General features: G+C 37.5%; 2 protein-coding genes across 5 annotated transcripts in view; both read right to left on the bottom strand.

Moving 5' to 3' along the window:
* Positions 1-544: 544 nt before the first annotated feature.
* LOC144979876 (uncharacterized) lies at positions 545-6,530 on the bottom strand. Of its 2 annotated transcripts, none has more exons than XM_078927110.1 (2): positions 5,971-6,530; positions 545-2,342 (listed from the first exon to the last, which is right to left on the bottom strand). In XM_078927110.1, the coding sequence occupies exon 2, from the start codon at positions 2,302-2,304 to the stop codon at positions 976-978; it is 1,329 nt and encodes a 442-aa protein (XP_078783236.1). In that variant the 5' UTR covers positions 2,305-2,342; positions 5,971-6,530; the 3' UTR covers positions 545-975. The 2 variants fall into 2 exon arrangements, with proteins under 2 accessions (XP_078783236.1, XP_078783235.1); XM_078927109.1 differs by having other exon boundaries at positions 545-2,339; positions 5,971-6,509.
* Positions 6,531-11,585: 5,055 nt separating this feature from the next.
* The window catches only part of LOC144979877 (carnitine O-acetyltransferase-like), a 55,271-nt gene continuing 44,171 nt past the window's right edge, over positions 11,586-22,685 (bottom strand). For all 3 annotated transcript variants that reach the window (XM_078927111.1, XM_078927112.1, XM_078927114.1), the window contains one exon: positions 11,586-14,230. In XM_078927111.1, coding sequence (XP_078783237.1) covers positions 14,093-14,230 — 138 coding nt within the window. In that variant the 3' untranslated portion in view covers positions 11,586-14,092. The remainder of the gene's footprint in view (positions 14,231-22,685) is intronic.

Consider the following 22,685-nt stretch of genomic DNA (forward strand, 5'->3'; position numbering starts at 1 on the left):
AGCTGTTCATTTTTAAAAGAGCACTATTATTTGGAACCAATTTTAAAAATCACTGTTCACAAGAATATTGTTGATGTTGTTGTTGTTGTTTCTGTTATTGTTGTTGTTTATTTATTTATTTATTAATTATTATTTTTTAAAATTTATTTATTTACTTATTTATTTATTTATTTATTTACTTATTTATTAATGTATTCATTCATTTATTTCACTGTCTTACATAATGTGTTGTCCCTATTCCCAAACAACCCCAACTCTTATAAGAATGTGTTGCCGATAACTTTCGCTAAAATATGTGACCGGATGTCTCGAGACAGTATTATGTCGGTGTGAACCAGATGGCAAATAGAATAAAAGGAATTAAAGTTAAAACTTAAATTACTAGAAACTATGAATGTTTAGTTTTTGTAACAAATAATAATAATAATAATAATAATAATAATAATGATAGTGATAATAATAATAACAATATTAATAATAATAATAATAATAATAATAATAATAATAATAATAATAATAATAATAATAATAATAATAAAATAATAATAATAATAATAAAAATAATAATAATGCATAATAATAATAATATGATGATGATTATGATGATGATGATGACATTTCGAGTCATTTTAACTTTATAATAATAACATAAAGTTGTTAAAATTGTTTGGGGTTTTTTTTTTCTCGTGTGTATGTTTTCTCGTTGATTTTTTAATTTTAATTTTTTTTATTTGTTTCTTTATGCTTTGTGTGTGTGTGAGTGTGTGTGTGTGTGTGGGGGGGGGGGTGGGTGTGTGTGTGTGTGTGTGTGTGTGTTGTCACCACTTGAATGAGTCAGTTTAATTCACTTAATATGTCTTTCTAGCTTTAAAATCCTTTTTTTTATCATTTGGTTTACTCCTATATATGACCATCTGGAGTCGATATGTCACTTATTATTAAATCTAATGGATAAACTCTCGTGCGTCGTACTTATCATCCTTCAACATCATCATCATCGTTATCATTATTATCTACAGAGTTACTCATCATTTCATAGGCATTCGCTGGCGCATAAGAGTAGACCTCGTGATCGTACAAGTGTTGAGGAGTAAACTCCCGGCCCTCCCAAATTTCTGGGTTTTCCGGAAGGATCAGCGGACCCCTAGGCGCCAAATCTCCCAATATGGTGTGGCCACACACAAGGCCAAGGTTGCAGTCCAGGCACCAATAGCCTATCCCAACTGGCACACCCGTTTCATCGTCAATGCTCACCACTCCTGGATTATTTTCGTCCATCCATCCTGATAAATTGTCCGCCTGGGACAGGGTAACACACGGGGACATGAAAGTAGAGTCTGCTGGATAGGGAGATTGCCCTCTGGACATAATATATTTCGGCGTACGACTGCCATAAATATTGCTTTGGTCACCCCTTGGCGTCTGATAGCCATATATATTACTTGGGTCACCCCTTGGCGTCTGATAGCCATATATATTACTTGGGTCACCCCTTGGCGTCTGATAGCCATATATATTACTTGGGTCACCCCTTGGCGTCTGATAGCCATATATATTACTTGGGTCACCCCTTGGCGTCTGATAGCCATATATATTACTTGGGTCACCCCTTGGAGTCTGATAGCCATATATATTACTTGGATCACCCCGCGGCGTCTGAAACCCGTAAGGGTAATTTTCTTCACCCCTCGGAGTACAGTGACCATAGAAACCAACAGGTCGAACACCACCACCACCACCAGCAGCAGCAGCAGCAACAGCACGTTCACCTGAACGTCTTCTGCGTTTTCTAGGAGCGCCATCACGGTCAGAATCGCTACGCTTACCAGAAGAGCTACGTTTTCCTGTCGATCTACTACGCCTACTAGAAGAGCTATGTTTTCCTGTCGATCTACTATGGCGGTCTTGCAAACTGCGCTGACTCCGTTCCAATAACAACGAAAGTTTGTCCATATATGCGCCATCTTCCATTGACTTGGGAAATTGTCCCCCTGTTGTTGGTATAAAGCACGTGAAGGCATTATCATCCTCCTTTATTTCCTTGCTCGTCTCGCCTATCTTTGATTCTAACTTGTTGAGGCGTACCTGACGCTTCATGCGTCCTTTCTGAAATTCTAGATGCGCCCGGTACAGCTTTTTGTTGAAGACCGCCTTTTCGTGGAGGTACAGCTCGTTGTCCATGTAGCGATACAACCAGTGAGCGATCCATTCGATCGGGTCCTGCGGCATTTTACAAACCAGTTCAGTTAGGCACTGGGTCAACACGACCCCTACCGTGCTCTGAAGGTACGGATCCGAGTCCATGACGGGTCGGTTGAGGAAACCACTCAGTTTGGTATCTGCTGATTAAGAGCGTAAAAAGATGGTTTAAATATGGTTGGATGGTTAAGATTAAGATTTACACGTAATGTGACCGTACTTATAACGAAAACAGTTGAAACGAATTGACAGAAATAAAGAACACAACAATATGGCTGCGGTTCTCATCTGGTAGGTAAAGTGTAAGAGAAGGTTTGTATTTACGGGATTGGAGGATTATGATTAATACAGTAGAGCGCTCTTTTTACGAACGCGCTTGTAGCGAATTATCCGAAATAAATTTAGTTGTTTTTAAAGCATTTTTTACTACGCTTGCGACACTTTTAGTTTTAGGGCATATCAGCGCCAGTAAAAAGGAAGATATTGGGATAGCCAAATATTCTAGATTTACAATTAAAATCGCCCAAGAAAATGTCAGACAAATGGGACTGGTTTAAATGGGAAACAGAAATAGATTCCGAGAGCGCATAATCATTGTACTCATTTTGAGATCACTTAAAAGTTTCTTCCAGTCAGACACAGGAGAATGATCCCACAAAGAAGAATTCACTCAAATATTTACAAAATCCACTCAAAGCAAAGAGAGATGATTTATAAGAAAATATATCACCTCCCAAAATTAATGCTATACATTTGACTTATTTCCCCTTCAGCCAAGAACGTCGGCCACGACCCGGAAAACTACATTCTTAATCTAGAACAAAGACAGAAAGCAACCCGGAAAAAGAAATGATATTATAGGGGACTAGAAAACACAGAAATAGTTCTCTCCAAGTCCATCACGGTGGGTCAAAAGATCACACCTAGGACGGAAATAGAGAAATCATGTATGTGCCCCACTCCCCTTTTTTGCCCCTTCTTCTCGTCAGATGGGATGGCGTAGATGACAGAAACTTATTATGTTACAGTGAATGACATAATCAGTCGGATGGAGAAAAGGTTTGAACTGAGATATTGCCAAGTTTAGTTAGAAGGTCAATGTTTTATCGAAAATGAGTTCTTGTCATAAATGATTAAATCAACCCTTTTTATACATCTTCGGGAAATATCAAAGCTTAATTTCACGTCTAAATATTTTTACAGCTAGTCAAGTTGAAAAAGGATGAAATTTGAGAAAAGTTGCTGGATACCTTTCCCATACATATGACCATAACTTCATGAAACACCATCCGATTTCTTTCAAATAAAGATTAAAATGCTCTGGGGAGCATATTCTTTCAGAAAATGCAAATCCAAAAATTTCACCTTCCGACTGATTATGTCATGCACTAACGCATATGTGTGTGAGGCAGGTTGACTGAATTAGAGAACTGCTGATATCATGAACAACTTACATTTTTAAGAGTTTCAGTGGAACCCACGTATAACTGGGACTCGGTTATAAAAAGTTGTTTTTATTTAATCCCCATTATTTTTCTTCCTCTTTGCCTTTAATCAAATTTACCGGCTATAACAGGAACTTTTAAGAGTCTAATTGGTTATAACAGGACGCATAGGCCTGCTCAGTATCTCCAAATACAATTTATTAGCTCACATTACGGTCAGTTAAGCCTACAGCAATAGGCAACCTAGGAAAACTGTATATTCGTTAGTCCCTTATTACCCTTGTGTCATTTCAAATCGATCCACTAACAAATATGCAGTTCTCCTTATGATATTAAGCTTTCATGCGACATTGGTCACAGACTGTCCAGCTTGAAGATGACCAATGGCACGTGCATGTTCTTCTTAACTAAGTCGTGACATCGTGTAGATTAATGGATGGTATTTTGCATTGTGTTTTCCTGTCTTGAAAATGTTTCAAGAAGACATGGGTGGCAAAAAAAAAAAAAATAATCTACACACTTCCTGTCCAGAGTAAGGGGCTAAAAGGTCATTTTAGCACGTGCGCGACGCGGCGAGCGAATTTCAGGTCAAAAACAAAAACATCAACTATCCGCACACAGAAAGGCTAATGGTAAACAACTCAGTGGAAATCATTAGCCTACGCCAACGGATAAAAAAGTCACGACGATTTTAAATGTGTAAACTTTCTTTTGATCGCAAGTATATAACGAACCATAGAAGTATCCATCAGTTAATTAAAACGGTCATTTTGTTATAGCGTGTTCGTAATAAGTGTTATAATTTATTGAAATAACGAGAAGAAAAAAAGGGAGCACTGACATAATATGTTTGTTATTTCCGTCGATTCGCAATAAGCGTATTCTTTATACAGTGTGTTGTATTGCATAGTAGGCACTCACTCAGGTCCAGCCTGACTCCCAAAAGGAGCGTGCTTATAGTCGGAACACACTGTTTAAAAAAAAAGAAAGAAAGAAAGAAAAGGAAAGGAAAGGAAAAAAAAAAAAGAAAAAAAGAAAAGAACAGTTAACCGTGTTCCGTTGATAAGTTGGTGTGTTGCTATCTTTCGACTCGGTATTTTCAATATTTTTCACCTCCAATGTCAACACTCTTTGTGTAAGTGTGTAGTCAGCGAATTGTTAATTTCTTTTTTTTTTTTAAAGAGCATTTATATAGAGCAAATCCACTAAACGTGATCAAAGCGCTTTACAAGGGGTCCCGGGCCAACAGCAACATGTAGCATTTTGGACGGGACACGATGTCTGTTAGGCGATATTACAATTTTTTCGGACAGAGACAACGCTGTTAACGGCTAGGTACTCATTTTACACCTGAGTAGGGTGAGAGAAAGTGAAAAAAGGACCTTTTCCAAGGGCTCAACTATGCGCCGAGCGAGACTCGAACCCAGGACCTTTCGGTCCGAAAGCGAGTGGCATACCACTAGACCACATAGGCGCACAATTTCATCCAATTTCCTTATAACATATTCTAAGTCAGCCATAAGTCCTAAAATTTCAATACTCTGAAATGAAACCACCGCTTTCACAAAAGCTGGCTGACTTGCTGGACCTGGTCATAATATTACTGCAGCAGGAAAAGCCCTGCCGCATTTCTATTTTCATATAAATGCGCAACACAAAATAGTGCGCCACACCGCCTGACAACAAAACAAAGTTGATACATTGTCAGCTCCTTTGAATATTATTTGAGAAACTATTACTGCTCTTCTATTGGTGCTAGATCGCCAGTTCTCAGTTTAGTCGTCATTATTAAATCGATAACAATAATTGATGAAAAAGAATATTTTCCTCTGGGTTTGTTGTTTTTTTTTTTTTTTGTTGTTGGAAGAACTTAGTGTTGAGGTATTTTTGTGGCGAATGTTATCAAAAGGACCATTTGGCATAGCCACGCACGCACACACACACACACACACACACACACACATATATATATATATATATATATATATATATATATATATATATGCTAGTAGGTACGAGAATGCTCGATTATGTTGGTTAGAGCTAATATAAACATAAATAAAGTCACTCCATTTTTCGTCAGTCGGCATATGTCCGTAGTATGCTTTTTTTCTCGACAGTCGGCATAAGTCAGTAGTACGCTTTTGAAAAAGCATACTACGGACATAATATGCCGACTGACGAAATGGAGGGCATAGAAACAATTGTCTCGGCAAAAAATTCGTGAGTGACTGTATATATATATATATATATATATATATATATATATATATATATATATATATATAAATATATATATTTCAATTCAAACCTTTACAGTACTTGCCTGATAAGGCACGCTCGTGCTCAGTAAAATTTGGCTTTCGATTTCACCGATGGCTGCTCGCGGAGTCTTGTTACAGCTTATTTCCACTTTTATTGTTAAGGACCGTAAGAATCGTTCCATTCGGAAAGCTAAATATGTATTTCCATATTGTGGACAATAGGCCTATAGATTTATAGTCAATAGAAATCCTATTGGAGTTTTGAAACCAATAAATAAAATATTTTAAGGATTTGACATCTTTTCAGTCAGGTAACGAGGCACCAGAAGAACTCTTGGCCTAGATGGTATAGATTTACTATTAGATGATTTTTAAAAATTATTATTACACATTGGAAATGGAAAGGGGAAAAATCTTTAGAAATCAACGGTGGCTCTGTATCTAAATTAAAACTTCTGTAAACATATTGAGTTAACCCAAGATGTGTGGGTTTGGGGTTTTTTCCCCCTTTAACCAATTGAAGATCAGAGACTAAGGACTTTCCATTTCAATGTTGATGTTACAGATGGTAAACTTGACTTCTCTTTCCACTAGCTACCTACTATCTACTATCTGCTTCTATGTTTATTTATTTAGCTTTTATTCCAAGTGCGTCTGTGTTCACACACTTCTATATCGGATTTCCGTGTGAGGTAAATGTGCAAATTATATGAAAGAATTTGACTTTCTGGACAAGATAAAACAAAAACTGAAAAAAAAAAAAATCAGATTTGAAGGGCATCCGAAGCCTTGCAAATAAAAGGCTTCTGGTGGAACTGGGCTCTTTCAGTTCCATGAAAAGTAGTAAGGTAGGTGAGAAGCTTGTTTTGTTTGTTTCTGATGGCACTTGCGACACTAACTATAATGTATATGTTGCTGCTCGAAGCTCGAAGAAATAAATAACAATGTGAAATTGAATGTAAGCTTCAATTTAATATACGAAAACAGATAAAGTGGACGTTTCGGGTTTCCCCTTTATCAACAAAACAGGATGAATGAAACACTGTATTCAACTGTTGTGTTTCATTCATCCTGTTTTGTTGATAAAGGGGATAAAAAGGGTTTTACGGCGCTTGCAACACATTTAGGTCATATCAGCGCCAGTAAAAAGGAAGAAAATGGTATAGTCAAAAGCTCTAGAATTACGATTAAAGCACCCAAGAATAAGGCATACAAAGGGGAAAAGGTTCAAATAGGGAACAGGTGTAGATTCCAAGAGCACACTATCACTATCAGTGTACTTATTCTGAGATCACTAAATTATGTCTCATCCAGTGTACAAGCACAGGTCCCCGCCAGGAGGAACACACGCAAATGTTTACAAATCGTAAATATGTAAAAGGAAAAATTATACAATGCATAACAGAGAGATGATTTACAAGGAAAAAAATATCACCTCCCAAAACTCTAACTATGCATTTGAGTATTTCCCTCCAAGCCAGTGTATATCTCATTCCAAGACAAAGACAGAAAGCAAGTTGGAAAAAAAGACATATAGGGGGATAGAAGACGCAGTATGAGCCTCCCTGCCAACTATGGGAAGTCAAGAACCCCGTCCAGCTTCTATGAAGGATACACTCAAATGATGACAAATGTGAGGCTATGTGGTCTAGTGGTATGATACTCACTTTCGGATTTAAAGGTCTTGGGTTCGAGCCTCATAGTTATCCTTGGAGAAGGCTCTTTACTCACATTCTCTCACCGTACTTAGGTGTAAAATGAGTAACTGAGCGTTAACATCGTTGTCTCTGTCCGAAAAAAATTGTAATATCGCCTAACAGGCGTCATGTCCCGTCCTACATGTTAAATGTTGCTGTTGGCCAGGGACCCCTTGTAAAGCGCTTTGGGCACGTTTGGTTGATATTGCGCTATATAAAATCTCAATTTTTAAATTATTTTTTTAAAATAATAAATTGAAAACTACAAACAATAATAATACATAACACAACGATGATTTACATGGAAAAATATATATCATCTGTCAGGAACAGGAACTGGACATTTTTAACTGCTTCCGTCTAAGCTAAGGACCCGCCAGGACCAGGGAAGAAGGAAAAAAAAAACCCAGTAATCTAAATCCAGATCAAAGGCAGAGATCAAGTTGGAAAGGGAAATAAATATCCAGAAGGATAGAAGAGACAGCAATAGTGACCTCTCTGCTCACCGTGGGATGTCAAAATGAAAGTCAACGGTCATAAAACAGGCTTTTTATTTTAATAGAAATAGAGCACGGACCATAACACCTTTTTTTTTCTCTTCTATTTACTATTATAATTACAGTGCAACCTCCCGATAACGACATGCCACGGGACCGAGTTTTTATGTCGTTATCCGGAGGTGTCGTTATTTAGAGGTTTCCAAGATGGCGGACAAAGTGGGCGTGGTAAGGCCCGCGGGGCCAGTTTTTATTAACATTTACAAAACAAATAAAACATTGTAGTGTATTCCTCTTGGAGGATTCTTGTGCGTGTGTCTGGATGAGACTTTTAGGTGATCTGAACTGAGTACACTGGTAGCGTGCTCCTGGAATCTACATCTGTTGCCTATTTAAACCATTCCCCTTTGTCTAACTTTTTCTTATGTCATTTCAATTGTAAATCTAGCCTAGAATGTTTTTTACTATCCAATTTTCTTCCTTTTTACTGACATAGATGTGTCACAAGCGCTGTAAAACAAACAAAAACAGGTAATTCGGACCCTGCGAGTTAGATAAAATTCCTCCTCCTCCTCCCACAAAAACACTACTACTACTACTACTACTATTACTACTACTACTAGACTACTACTACTACTACTACTTCTACTACTACTACTACTATCACCACATAATATCACATTTTTCAAGATTTTGTGTTTACTTGCTTACACGTACATTTATACCTTGGTTTTTATTACTGCATACCAGCCAAGATTCGTCAAAAAAAAGCTGCGTTCTCATTGGTTCAAGCAGGAATCGTTTTTATAAACTTTGAGTACTCATACTCGGTATTTTTAGTATCAGATATCTACGAAAACTGTCGAAAATCGCCAAAATGATGTCGTTATTCAGAGGTTTTACCAAAAAGTGCCTCGTTATTTGGAGGTCTTTTTTACTGATCTTAAATAGAAAAAAAATCGGGACCACGGGTCAATGTCGTTATCAGGAGGTTGTCGCTATTCGGAGGTGTCGTAATCGGGAGGTTCCACTGTATCTATATGTGTAGGATGAAAAGCGATATCTGATGATGCGGTGCGCAAAGAAATGGATAGTTTATAATATTGTTAGTTTATTCTATTCAATTTTACCATTTTGCACTCCAAATTATCATAAGAGGGCCCCGATAGCACGAGCTTGCGATTGCGCGTTGGGAACAAAGTTCGAATTCCAAAAACGCAAGAGTGTAAGAAATCTTTTACTCTACCCCTCAATCGATTCCGATTTCGTCTACCTTTGAATAAAAGACATGTTAAAAAACACTTAAATGATACTTCTTTTTAAAGAATCAATTTTTAAAAAGTGAAATTTAACGATTTATATCTAATCTGACGTCACAAAATATTATTGAAAACACGATATCGCATATCATTATGCGTTACTATTTCGGCCGTTTTCAAAATAACGCCAAATTCGAGTCCTCCAATTTTTGAAAAGTCAAGTATTTCCAACATACTCATTAATTTGTGTATGCTTTCTGTGATATGAATGCGACATAAAATTGTAATAAGAGGGCTTAATGAGTTTTCATTGGTCACTTATTTAAGTATTTGTGAATTACAATCTACATGTGACTCATTCCTGTTACGCTTTAAAAAATATGTCACATTACATAAGTTAACACATTTTTGGACAACTATTGAAATAAAACATTGAAAAACAATAAACACAGAGCATTGATACTAATTTTGACAACAAAATGACATTTATTGTTTTACAAAAGGCATTCAGAAATCAGTTTTTGAAAACAAAGGATATTATTTGAGCAATCATCATCTCCAAAAATTTATAGGAAAATGACAAAAATAAAAATTGTTTACCATAGTCTAGGTATATAAGTGTTAAACCACCACAAATAATATTTCCTTTCAAGTATTTATATTTAGCATGAAAAACATGAAAAGGTCATTTTTAACAGGAATGAGTTTGTGTAACAGGAATGAGTGGACGTAACAGGAATGAGTTTTCTGTTACAGGAATGAGTAATTACAACATATTTATTCGAAAGGATTATAAATTCAATACGCTTAGTGATTGAAACTCAGAAGGGGAACAAAATGGTTAGGGCGCCTATACGATGATTTGGGGCATATGTTGGTAGAGACCCACAAAAGAGCACCAACATTGTTTGTTAAATTCAGGATACTCTTTCGTGGCAGTTCGGAATGTTTGGATAAATAGACAAAAGAGGCATTTTTAAAACAATGGAAAGAGCGAGAAGCTACCACATACCCATGTATGATTTTGGTTTACTTAATGACATAACGTCCAGAACAACTCTTCCAAGGTATCTTTATCACTTATGTTAACATCGGGAATATAAAGGTCCAAGTTTGTGACAAAAATTCAACAACTGTCTGGATGTTGTCATTGAGTGAAGCAAGGTTTGAATCTGACAAATAATGGTCCTTGTGTAAAGCCAGCTCTTGTATCAATCTTACTCGTTATTTCGTCTGTTTGTGTGTCTTTGCCAAATGCATACACTGCACGACAGGCAGGCAGGCAATCCCCATCGGCCCTCAGCTTGACTGGAAATAACTGTTTCCCATCACACCGAGATCTAGGTATATCATTTGAAATTAAATGTGTACACCTATTGTCAATACCAATGCGAGTTTTGATTACACTTCTGCTGGCCCCAACTATTTCACAAACACATAATGCTTGATTTTCACATTCATCAACCACTTCAACAAATGATTTGTATTCATTCAATCTTTTGATAAAACCATTGTAATCGATTTCAGTCGGCATCACCTTAATGTCTATGTCATCTTGGTCATGTCCATCCCTTGAATCACTGTTTAAGTCAACCGGTGCAACTTCAGGCATGTCTCCATCATTACCTTTGAAAACCTGTTGCTTCAAATCACTTTGTAGAAATGAATGAAATTTCATTGATGTGACCAACAACATTATTGAACATTCTTGACTCCTTTTCTCCAAAGCGCTGAAGTAAGCATGTTAATGTTTTCACATTTTTTACATGCACATGTTTCTCTGTCCCTTTTTCTTGGAGTAACAACCCAAAATGGCTTAAGTCGGTAGAATGAAGAAAATGACACGTATGGGTTGCAAGAGATGTATCGCTTGTACAAATGTGACATTGTATCACATATTTGTCTTCTTTGTTTCTTGACTTTATTTCTTGTTTTTGCATTTCTCTATCCTGGAGCTAATTTAGAAGTGTCACCTTTCAGGACAAAATCTCTTACTATTTGCTTGACAAGATCTGGACATTTTGGTGGCATTTGACGTCGTTTCCGAATTTTTCCAAGAAATTATATTTTTTGAGAGTCATACCAGCTGCCAGATGTTTCACGGATGTGTACATGTGCCTTCTGTTCCTCAAATGTTTGATGTCTTATAGGAGTGCAAAATGATTTTGTAATGTTCTTTTCACTTTTTTGTTTTTTTTCTACTATCTTTCAAAAGTTTTTCTAGTTTTTGATCGGGGTGTCAACGAAAGTTTTTTTTATTTTTAATGACCTGTCCAAGCGCTTTTTGTACTTTTCGGATTTCTTTTTCGATTGAGAAAGAGAGGACAGCCTTTTCACTTCTTCAAAACTTTGGTTTTTCAACATAATTTAGGTTTCATTGGCTGTTTTAGTAGCTTGATATCTTTGACGAGAGACATACTGGAGTGGAGATTTTGAGTGTGAGGATGGAGTGTAACTCAGGTCAAGATTTTGCTGTTTCCGGTTTGTAATGTGTGTGTGATAATTTTTTATCCAATTCTTTCTCTGTTTGCGTTGTTCTCTTGGTGTCTTATCTTTTATGGACTTTTTTTCCATTCGATTTGTCGCTCTGGTATTTGTCTTGTTCTTTTTTTAAGATTAACAGCACGTCGAATAGGAACTCCATCTCGTCTTTGACGGTAAAGTCGTTGCTCTCGGCTGACATCATGGCTTTTTTGGCCTTTGTGATAAGAAAACAAAATAAAACAATCGTTACAACAAAGCTATGACCCTTGAAAATGAACAATAATATCAAGTTACATTTCGCCACCCTCATTCCTATTACAAAACAAGGTGTAACATGAATAAAGTCAAGAAACAAAGAAGACTATTATGTGATACAATGTCACATTTGTACAAGCGATACCGGGCCATTAAAATCATAGAAATCATCTAAAATGTATCTGAGCCTAACAGGCAACAAACTATGTTTGGGCATTAGGCATTTAGTATTGGCAAGGTAATTTTGCACTAAAAATAGTCTTTCAGCAATGGAAGAAATTAATATGTAAACAATAAAAATTGTTTTTAATGGTAACGTTGTAACAATGAATGTTACCACTTCAATGGACATAGGCCTGTAACACTTCAGTGGTTTACAAAACACTTTACCAAACACATCCTTATGAAACAAAAGAATATGCTATGAATCGATAAACCATGTGGAGGCGCCGTGGCCGAGTGGTTACCGAAAGGGACTCCCGACTTGGAGATAACAGGTTCGAAAACCTCCACAACCATAGAGTGGTTTCCTTAATCAAGGAAATTCATTCCGGTTGCTTCACTTTGCTTCACCCAGGTGTATAGTATGGTACCAGTGCTGCTGTGGAATGTAATTTGCTATAGACCAACCTCGTATTCATAAGTTAAATGTCTGTTTCATGCTACAGAAACAGGGATAAGCTCCGATTCGATGGGCCATTATGCTCCAAAGGACTTAGTGACAATAAAACACGTGTTTCATTTTAAGAAAGTTCACATTCCTCATTCCTGTTACTCATTCCTGTTATGTTTTCCTCATTCCTGTTACATCCCTCATTCCTGTTACAAAACAAGGTGTAACAGGAATGAGTGTAACAGGGATGAGTTTATCTCGCTTCGATTCATACTATCCCTAAAATATGATTTACTCCAACATTAAAGTATGACTATTATTTAGAGCCTTAAAAAAGCTATAAACTGATACTTTTTATTTTTAATACGAGTTCTTATTTAAATAACAAACCCTGGTAACAGGAATGAGGGTCATGGTCTAATGTTGAACATTACTCACCATTCTTGAAGCGGTGTTGAATTGGAAATCACACTGAATGAAAAAATCATGTGTTTGTAGTTTCGGCCGTGATGGAATAGGGGTAGCTACGGCGAGAAAACATTGTTAGTTGCACTTCTATTGTTAAGAGGATTTTAATTGGTTAATTTTCATTGCAGTTACAGGAATGAGTAGCCCCCTTGGGGACAGACTTTATTAATATATAATAAAACTTTAAAAAGTCTGATTGTTACAAACTTTTATGAGGATGTTAGAAGATGGCAATTTGCATCAGGTGAATTCATAGGTGTATACTACAAGACACTCCATTTTGTTAAAAATTCGACTTAAAGCCGTCGTGCAAAAAAAAGGACAGGGTATTTTCCTCTACCCCAGTCAATACAAAACGTCATAACTATCCTGAATCTCTCTCGATTTTCGTTTTTTATGTTTCATACAAGTTAGTAATGTGTAGTGAGACTGTGTAAGCAAGTATTTGCTAACAATATATGCATCAAATATTTCAAAGATCCAATTTTCGTCACAGGACAGGAATTTGGCAGATTTTTGAAAAAGGCCGATTTAGGGAGAGGGGTGGAATAATATACGATTTATAACCAAATATCGGTAACTTATTGACCTCGAGGAAAGACTTCGTAGACTCGGGTCTTTCAGCTCTCGAGTCAATATGTAATCCTTCAGAGGACCATTCGGTCCATGGTTTCTACAGCGTTTACTTGTTATCCTTTGGATAGGACGCTAGTTTATCGCAAAGTACTTTCCGCCAAATCTAATACAGACTCAGCTGCCCATTCAATGCTGGGTGGGCAGGGGCGGGTGACATAAAGAAATCTAGACTACACCCGGGATCGATCAAGGTCCATTTGTGTGTGAAGTGATTGCTCTACCAACTGAGCTATCGGGACCCCCTAGTCAATATGTATTAGTATTAGATAGTATTATTATAAATTCCCGATACTGGTCAAAAATCGTATATTATTGGTGCCTTTTTTTCTCTCTCTTGCCGCTACAAGTGTACTTGTGTTAGAACAATAAGTAGATCCTTTCCTCATGTGATACAGTGTCAGTGAGTATTTGGTCTGAAACGAAAATGTATAAAAATAATAATAGTTACGTAGTCACAAAAGTACAATTTTTGTTGGTGTTGTTTTGGTCTTTTGTGTTTTTATTTTTTTTTTTGGCAAGGTGAATACTAGCTTACAGCTGTGAACTTTAAAAGTAAAGTAATGAATAGAGCAGCTAAACACATACAAACAAACACACACACACACACACAACAAAATACCTTACACGGAAAGGTTCGGGTCAAAACCCTTCTTCATCCAATAACAAGAAAAGAGAAAAAAAAAACCATAAAAATATCTGAGAATTTAACTCGATAGAGCAATTTTACAGTGTTTTACGTGTTCAAAGCGCCTTACACGGGGTCCCTAGCCAACAGCAACATTTAACATGTAGGACGACACATGACGCCCGTCAGGCGATTTTACAATATCTTTCCAACAAGAGACAACGCTGTATCCGGCAGGGTACTCATTTTACACCTGATTACGGTGAGAGAATGTGAGTAAAGAGCCTTTTCAAATGACTCAACAATGTGTGGAGCAAAGTGGGACTCGAACTTTGGACCTTCCAGTCCGAATGCGAGTGTCATTCTATTAGACCACAAAGCCGCGTAAAAACATCACATAAGATCCAAACAAACGACAGAAAAAACATTTGCCACGTCTAGTGGGATTCTGTGCTTGTGTCTGGATGATACTTTAGGTAATCTCACACTAAGTACACTGACAGTATTCTCTTGAAATATACATATCATGCTCCTTATTTATACCACTACACTCTCTTAGACTTAATTTGTCTCGTGTGCTTTTAATTGTAAATCTAGAGGGTTTTTTGTTTAACTATCCCATTGCATCCTTTCACGGGCACTGATAAGACCTGAATGTTTCGCAAGCGCTGTACAACTCATCAGAAAAAAAAACAACAAAAACAACAACAAAAACCCAAAGACTGATTCCCAAGTCTTAAACCATTTAAAAGTCCCATACTTCCTTTTAGAATCAGCTCTTGAATACTCCAAACCCGGTAAAGCGGCTGGTCTAGATGGCATCACTGCAGAAATGATAAAGCATTTTGTTCCGTCAACAAAAACATGGTAACTAACTCTTATCAACAACTGTGTTATATCGTGCACAATACCAAATCTTTGGTGACAAGCGAGAGTCTACTTAAGGGGCGGTTTGGGTCTAATTATTAGGAAAATCCTTCAAAAATTTGATTTTGAGATTTTGGTGGAAAATGATATTTTATTATCTTAGAAATAATATAATTGAAGTCCAAATTCTTAAAGTAGACTATAAAGGCACGAAATACAAGGTCGAAAATGGTACAGGTAGTAAGAAATGTGTGAAAAACGGGAAGCCATTTTGCTATTTTCTCAATATGTCATTTTTTTAAGGGTATGGGAAACTGTGTCAAACGTTTCTCAGAATCTATTCAATGGAATTGTCTGAAAATTTCCACAGTTATAACAGAGATAATGAATTATGTCACCATAGAGAGATTTTTTTGATAATATTTGTGAATTTTGAATTATAATCCTAAATCTGAATTTTTTACATCAATTTTGTCATAACATTTTGATTCTCAACTTTGTAATGATCTAATAAAAATTCCATAAGCTAAAGCGGTAAAATCTCTCTATGGTAACAACACACTATGGCACAATGTTGACAAGAGGGAAGAATATGGAGGTCATTCTTTCATTAGTTTTTGTGGAACGTTTGCCACAAGATTGTTATATTTTTTTATGTCAGACCCCCAAATTAGATCGCAAAATGGGTATGAACACAAATGATTAAAATTTTTCACCATAAATGTTGTTTTTTAACCTATATTGATGATACAGAATGATTAAAACCGCCCAATATAGGTTATTAAAATTTTTTTAGAAAAGACCCAAACCGCCCCTTAAACCTGGAAAAGACCCAAATAGCAGCAATGGCTACAGACCAATATCCCGCCCCTGCATATTGTACAAAGTATATGAGCGCATGGTACTAGCCAGGATTTCCCAAACAGTAGAAGAACATCTGTCACCTGACCATGCTGGTTTCCGCCCTGGAAGATCATGCTGTGACCTACTCCTGAACTTGACACAGTACATCGAAGATAGCTATGAGAACAAACAAATTACAGTGTTTGTGGACCTGACAGCTGCCTATGACACAGTAAATCACAGGAAACTGCTCCTTAAGGTTGCAAGGGTAACTCGCAACACAAAAGTAGTTGCAATAATAAAATCCCCTATGTCAAACCGTCGCTTTTTTGTGGAAATGGATGGGAAGAAAAGCAGATGGGGATCACACAAAATTGACTCCCTCAAGGATCAGTACTTGCACCTATCCTTTTCAACATTTATACCAAAGACCATCCCGAATTTAAGAACATCCGGAGGTTTCTATATGCTGATGATCTGTGTCTTGCATCACAGGCCTCTGATTTCAAGACCATTGAGGAGAGATTAACAGACGCCCTGAAGACACTCTCTGAGTATTATTTAAAGAACTCACTAAATGCCAACCCAGGAAAAACTCATGTGTGCCTTCCATTTAAAAAACCACCAAGTCAACACGAAACCGAACATCTCCTGGAATGGGAACATATTGGAGAACAACATATTCCCCGTGCACCTCGGTGTCACCTTAGGCCGCACACTGTCCTTCTCTCAGCACACAAAGAAAACAAAATCAAAGGTGGTCACAAGAAACAAACTCCTAAGAAAACTGGCAAACACTGCATGGGAAGCAGACCCAAAAACAGTTAGGACAACCGCACTAGCCCTATGCTATTCATCAGCCGAATACGCCTCACCAGTCTGGGCAAGATCTTGCCATGCCAAAAAGATTGACCCTGAGTTACATAACACCTGCCGGATCATTACTGGTAACTTGAAACCGACTGCAGTTCCAGTCCTCCATCGGCTGGCTGGCATTGCACCTCCCCACATTCGAAGAGCCACCGCTTCCAAAGCCCAGAAATATAAACAGAAAATAGACCCAAGGCACCCCCTCCATGACCACAATCCAACAAGTAGACTGAAGTTAAGAAAGAGCTTCATGTCGGAAGAAAGCATCAACCCTGACCATGCTGCTTTATACAGACTTTCAACATGGAGGGAATGGGGCAATCATGCAAATGAAGCCGTTGAAGATCCGAAAGAACTGCCCTTCGGAACTGAGCTCCCCAAGAATGAATGGGTAACACTGAACAGAGCACGGGCAAAAATTGGGAGAACAGTTAAGAGCATGAAAAAGTGGGGGTTAGCTGAGACTAGCTTGTGTACATGTGGGTGCCCAGATACCAGGATGGGCCCAGCTGCACTGACCATGACCTAAGAGTCTGCTCCACAGATGCTGTGAAGTGGATTCGGTGTTGGAGCGACAAGCTATGATGATTATGATTGTCACTTCCACGCGTCCTTCGACAAAAGGGAAACAATAAATGGCCATTACATTTAAGAAAACATATCGGGGAACATAATAACTATGACAAAATACAAACGTTACAAGGAATTGTCACTTACCGTGTATTGTAAAACAAAAACCGGAAAGGGGGAAAAACAAAGTCTCTCTCTCTCTCTCTCTCTCTCTCTCTCTCTCTCTCTCTCTCTCTCTCTCTCTCTCTCTCATCACAATCATCAACACGACCACCACACAACCACCACCATCATCATCATCATCACCACCACCACCACCACCACCATCATCATCACCACCACCACAACCACCATCATTTAATCAATAATCATGAATATTAACGTATCTGACCGCCAACGAAATATCTAAATTTGATGTGCTAACAAAACATCATGCAGGGGCATGGGGGGGGGGGGGGGGGGAAGGATTACATCATTTATTATGTGAATCATTGAAATCAAAACAGAAAGAAATAATATATTAGTAATTCCATATCATTTAAAATTAAACAAGTTTTAATACCATGCGTCAATGAAACAATAACATCTTTTAAAGTCATGCAGATGTAAATCATTGTTATGATATGGGATCCGCCGCCTTGATGAAGCGGCAATATTTCGGGATGAACTAGGTTCTGGAAATTGAAAATAAAGCCACAGATATGAATCTTTAGATTAATGTCTGTTTCCTATAAGTCCTAAGTAGTCATTCAGAGCAATAGGCCCATGGAGCCGGAGTTTATCCTAGTTTCTATAGCGTGAAACGGACAATAGCAATTGCTTGCTACCCTTTGGATAAGACGCTAGTCTATCGCAAAGTACTTTTCGCCAGATCTAACAGACCCAGCTACCCAATCACTGCTGGGTGGGTGGACAGGGGAGTCAGAAAGAATCTCGACTGCACCCAGCTCGATCTCGGTCCCTTTATATGTGAAGCGAGTGCTCTACCAACTGAGCTATCGGGACCCCCTCTGTTTCTTATTTGAAAAAAAAAAATTATGACTTTCCGCCACGACATCATAAGACGTCGCCTAGGCATTCCACGAAGGAATATAGATAATTCATCAAACAAGATGTCTGATGTCAAAAGGAATCACCCAAGTTGTCCAAGTGAGCAAATTGGGGGTTAATAATCTTGCTCAAGGATAAAAAAAAAAGAAAGTGCTTGAAGCGAGGCTCGCACCCGGGACCTTCCGGGTCAGTGTAATGCCTTAACCACTCGGCCACTTCGCCCTCCCCCCCCCCCCCCCCCCCTCTGTTTCTTACAGTGGAGAACAATTAATACATTGTACTAATTTTTCCATTGCAAATAAATAAATAAATAAATAAAAAGACTTCAGTCCTCTTCCTCGTCAATCTATTTTCTAATTCACGTTTAGGAATCCTGTTCATCCCGACAAAATCCTGGCATGGCACAAAATCTGCAATTTTTGGGGGCAAATTTTTGAAAATTTTCTAGATTTTGCAACGAAAAAAAAAATAAAAAAAAAAGAACTGATATGACCTTACATTTGTTGCAAGCGCCGTGAAACCATTAAAAACAAACAAATACCGTTCTCTTTCATGAACTAATTTTAGACCTGTCTATGAGTTTTTAGGAAAATTAATTGTAAATTTTTGCAAATTTTTTGCAACTTTTGCTGTTTTTAGCTTGCAAAATTTTGGATTAAAAAAATTTATTTATTTTATTATTATTTTTTTTTTTTAAACCGCCATGTCAGATAATCCCGTAATGACACGGTGGATCACAACAAATATGAACTTTAACATCTAAAAATCAACATTCGTTTATCATGGCCCAATGTATCCTGACATTATACCGTTTTGGGATGGCAGGTCAGATAATATATCGCCAAAAACGGTATTGTGTTGGAATAATCATGACAAGATGATGGAAATTGACAATAAAGTGCGGCTATGTGGTCTAGTGGTATGACACTCGCTTTCGGATCGGAAGGTCCTGGGTTCGAGCCTCGCTCAGCGCATAGTTGAGTCCTTGGAGAAGGCTCTTTACTCACATTCTCTCACCGTACTCAGGTGTAAAATGAATACCTGGCCGTTAACAGCGTTGTCTCTGTCCGAAAGAAATTGTAATATCGCATAACAGGCGTCATGTTCCGTCCTAAATGTTAAATTGTGCTATTGGACAGGGACCGCTTGTAAAGCGCTTTGAGAACATTTAGAGGATATTGCGCTATATAAAAAAAGCTCCAAAATTTTTTTTTAAAGTTAAAATGATAAGATGAATAATTAGAACATTCAAACTGTTTGAATTTGAAGAAACGAACCTCACTTTTGTTTTTTAAAAATCAATGAAGGCATTACTTTTAACTTAAATTTTAAAGATGAAGCTCAAAATTCAAATCGGAGTACCGTGTTCACCTCGACATAACAAAGCTGTGAAACGATTAGTCAGACATACACACACGCGCGCGCACACACACACACACACACACACACACACACACTCACACATTTGTGTGAAGCCCGTTCACCACGGTGAATCTCTGGAATGTCAGGATGTAAATGTTCAAATTCAATTCAAGATATCATGTGATACAGTCTTATCAAGGTAAGTAAAAATTATATCAGCATCTTCAAATGAATAGATACCGTTTTAAAAAAAAATCATGCGACATGCAACATGTGATCATAAAAAAAGAAAGAGAAAAAAAATGGTATTGTTAAAAAGAGGACATTATCCAACACATGCTGTGCCATTCAGAAGAAAAAGTATAGATAGTATGCGCTTGGCTAAGAAGCTCACAACATTGCCATCCAGAAAAATAACGGACCATCACACAAAACATTGTGTAATCTTGAACGTTTATAGTCTGGTTAATACAGTTTAGTGACAATTACTGATAAACGCGGACGGCAAAAAGCAATAACAAGAACCTGAGTGACGCCGCTTCATACTATCTATAAAATATGAACAGTACACCTTTGATAAAGAATCAGTACTTTAAGAAACAGCACTTGGTCATAGCAAGGAGTGTAGACATAAACGAAGAAAAGTTTAATATGTCACTTTTCACCAAAAGAAAACCCCAAAACAATCACTAACGCCACAGCAACAATTAACAAACGAACAAAAACTATGAATATTTTATTTTGAGTACCGTAGTTAGTCTCAGTAAAAGTAAAAGGTCAAGTTACAGATCTTTAAGAGTGCACAACCATTAGAATCGGAGCACGAGTATAAGTATGAGTATGATGGGTGTCTCACGTAATGTTTGTAAACGAAAAGTCTGTTTCTGCCTCAAGTGAGTTTCCTCTGACCGAGAAGAAGCTATTTTATTTTATGAGGAAAGTCACAAAGATTTGTTCGCCACAAAACGTACAAGATGAGACACCCATGAGGCAGAAAGAGATTTGTCGATCATAAAATGTAGAAGATGAGACACTGTCACTGAGACACTGTGACTGAGACACCCGTGAGACAGAAAGAGATTTGTCGGACACAAAATGTACAAGATGAGATACCCATGAGACAGAAAGAGACGTGTCGGCCACAAAATGTACAAGATGCGACGCGACACCCGTGAGACAGAAAGAGATTTGACGGTCATAAAATGTACAAGATGCGACACCCGTGAGACAGAAAGAGATTTGTCGGACACAAAATGTACAAGAGGAGACAGTGGAGACTGAGACACCCACGAGACAGAAAGATATTTGACGGCCATAAAATGTACAAGATGAGACACCCATGAGACGGAAAGAGATGTGTCGGCCACGAAAATTACAGGCACCCTCAAGATCATATATTTTAATCTTAATCAGAATTGCAAGAAAAAAAATTCCAAAGCTTACCAAATTATTTGGCTCCCGAAAATGTGTATAAACCAATGAGCCTGTACACGCAGTAGGTCTGAAATATTCTTTAGTTTAACCGAAATGCCTGAATACTCGCTTTCGTATGGAGTGAATGAAATATTCTGGCTTTGTAGAAGGGGGAAAAAGTCGACAATACAAAAACTGGGTCGATAACAATATTAAAGAATACAGTGGCCATGCTATTGAAATACGTATGCCACCTTTATGTAACCTATTCATTATTAGTACTCCGAAGAACTGGTTACATACACACTCCCACGGATTTAGGAAACAAAAGAGTAGAGGGTTTGATGTCATGAAACGTTATTTTGTGTTGTTCCCTTAATATATACGAGTCACATTTACTCACTTTATCTTTCTCTCCATCTTATTGGCTCATTTAGGCACTTACGAACAGTCCCACTCTTATCCGCAAGGTAGAAAACATGAATGGCGCCAAATAGCTGCAGAATCGGCTCTCATTCATGTCTCCTCTGCAATCGACGCGGTCAGGAGACTGAGGTGAGGTGAAATTATTTCTATACCAAGGACACCTATAAAAGTGTCTTTGTTCTATACACATCTGTTAAAATTAAGACACAGTCAAACGTAATTACATGTATTTGTCATGATAGAAATTAATATATGACCAACTTCTTTAAATCAGTAATGAGTCCGGGGGGGGGGGGGGGGGGGGGGGGGGGAGAGAAACAGATATTAAAAAGTGAATTTCTGAATTAAAATGATCAGAAATGTGATCCACCTTCTCAAAGCGGTAGCTAGTATGTCGGGGTGAACTAGTTGCAAAAAAAAAAAATGTATAGTATAAAATGCGGTTTTAATTTTCCTTTTTTTATGGTAAGGAATTGATAAAATTTCTTAACATCGCAATAAGCTCAAAGTTTGTATTTTATTCGATCATTTCATTTCTAAATTCACTTTTAGAGGTCCGATTCATCCAGACATAGCCTAATACTACTACTACTACTACCGTTTTGAGCCAGTGGGTCACAACAGATGAAATTTTAGTCTTTCGCTATTTATGAAAATACGTTTTATAATCCTATCTAAACGTATCAACCGGGTCGAACTGTCATTTTATTTTTATTGTTTACACGATACATTCAGCTTTCAACACCCAAATCACCCGAACGTGGTACCTACTGTTTTGAGTCAATCGGTAACATACTATTATTATTATTAGGTCTGTCTTGTTTGTGTTTGTGTGTGTGAAT

The sequence above is a fragment of the Berghia stephanieae genome, chromosome 9 (assembly GCF_034508935.2).
Source record: "Berghia stephanieae isolate SIO BIC M18660-M18661 chromosome 9, UCSD_Bste_1.3, whole genome shotgun sequence".
NCBI classification, from domain to species: Eukaryota; Metazoa; Mollusca; class Gastropoda; order Nudibranchia; family Aeolidiidae; genus Berghia; species Berghia stephanieae.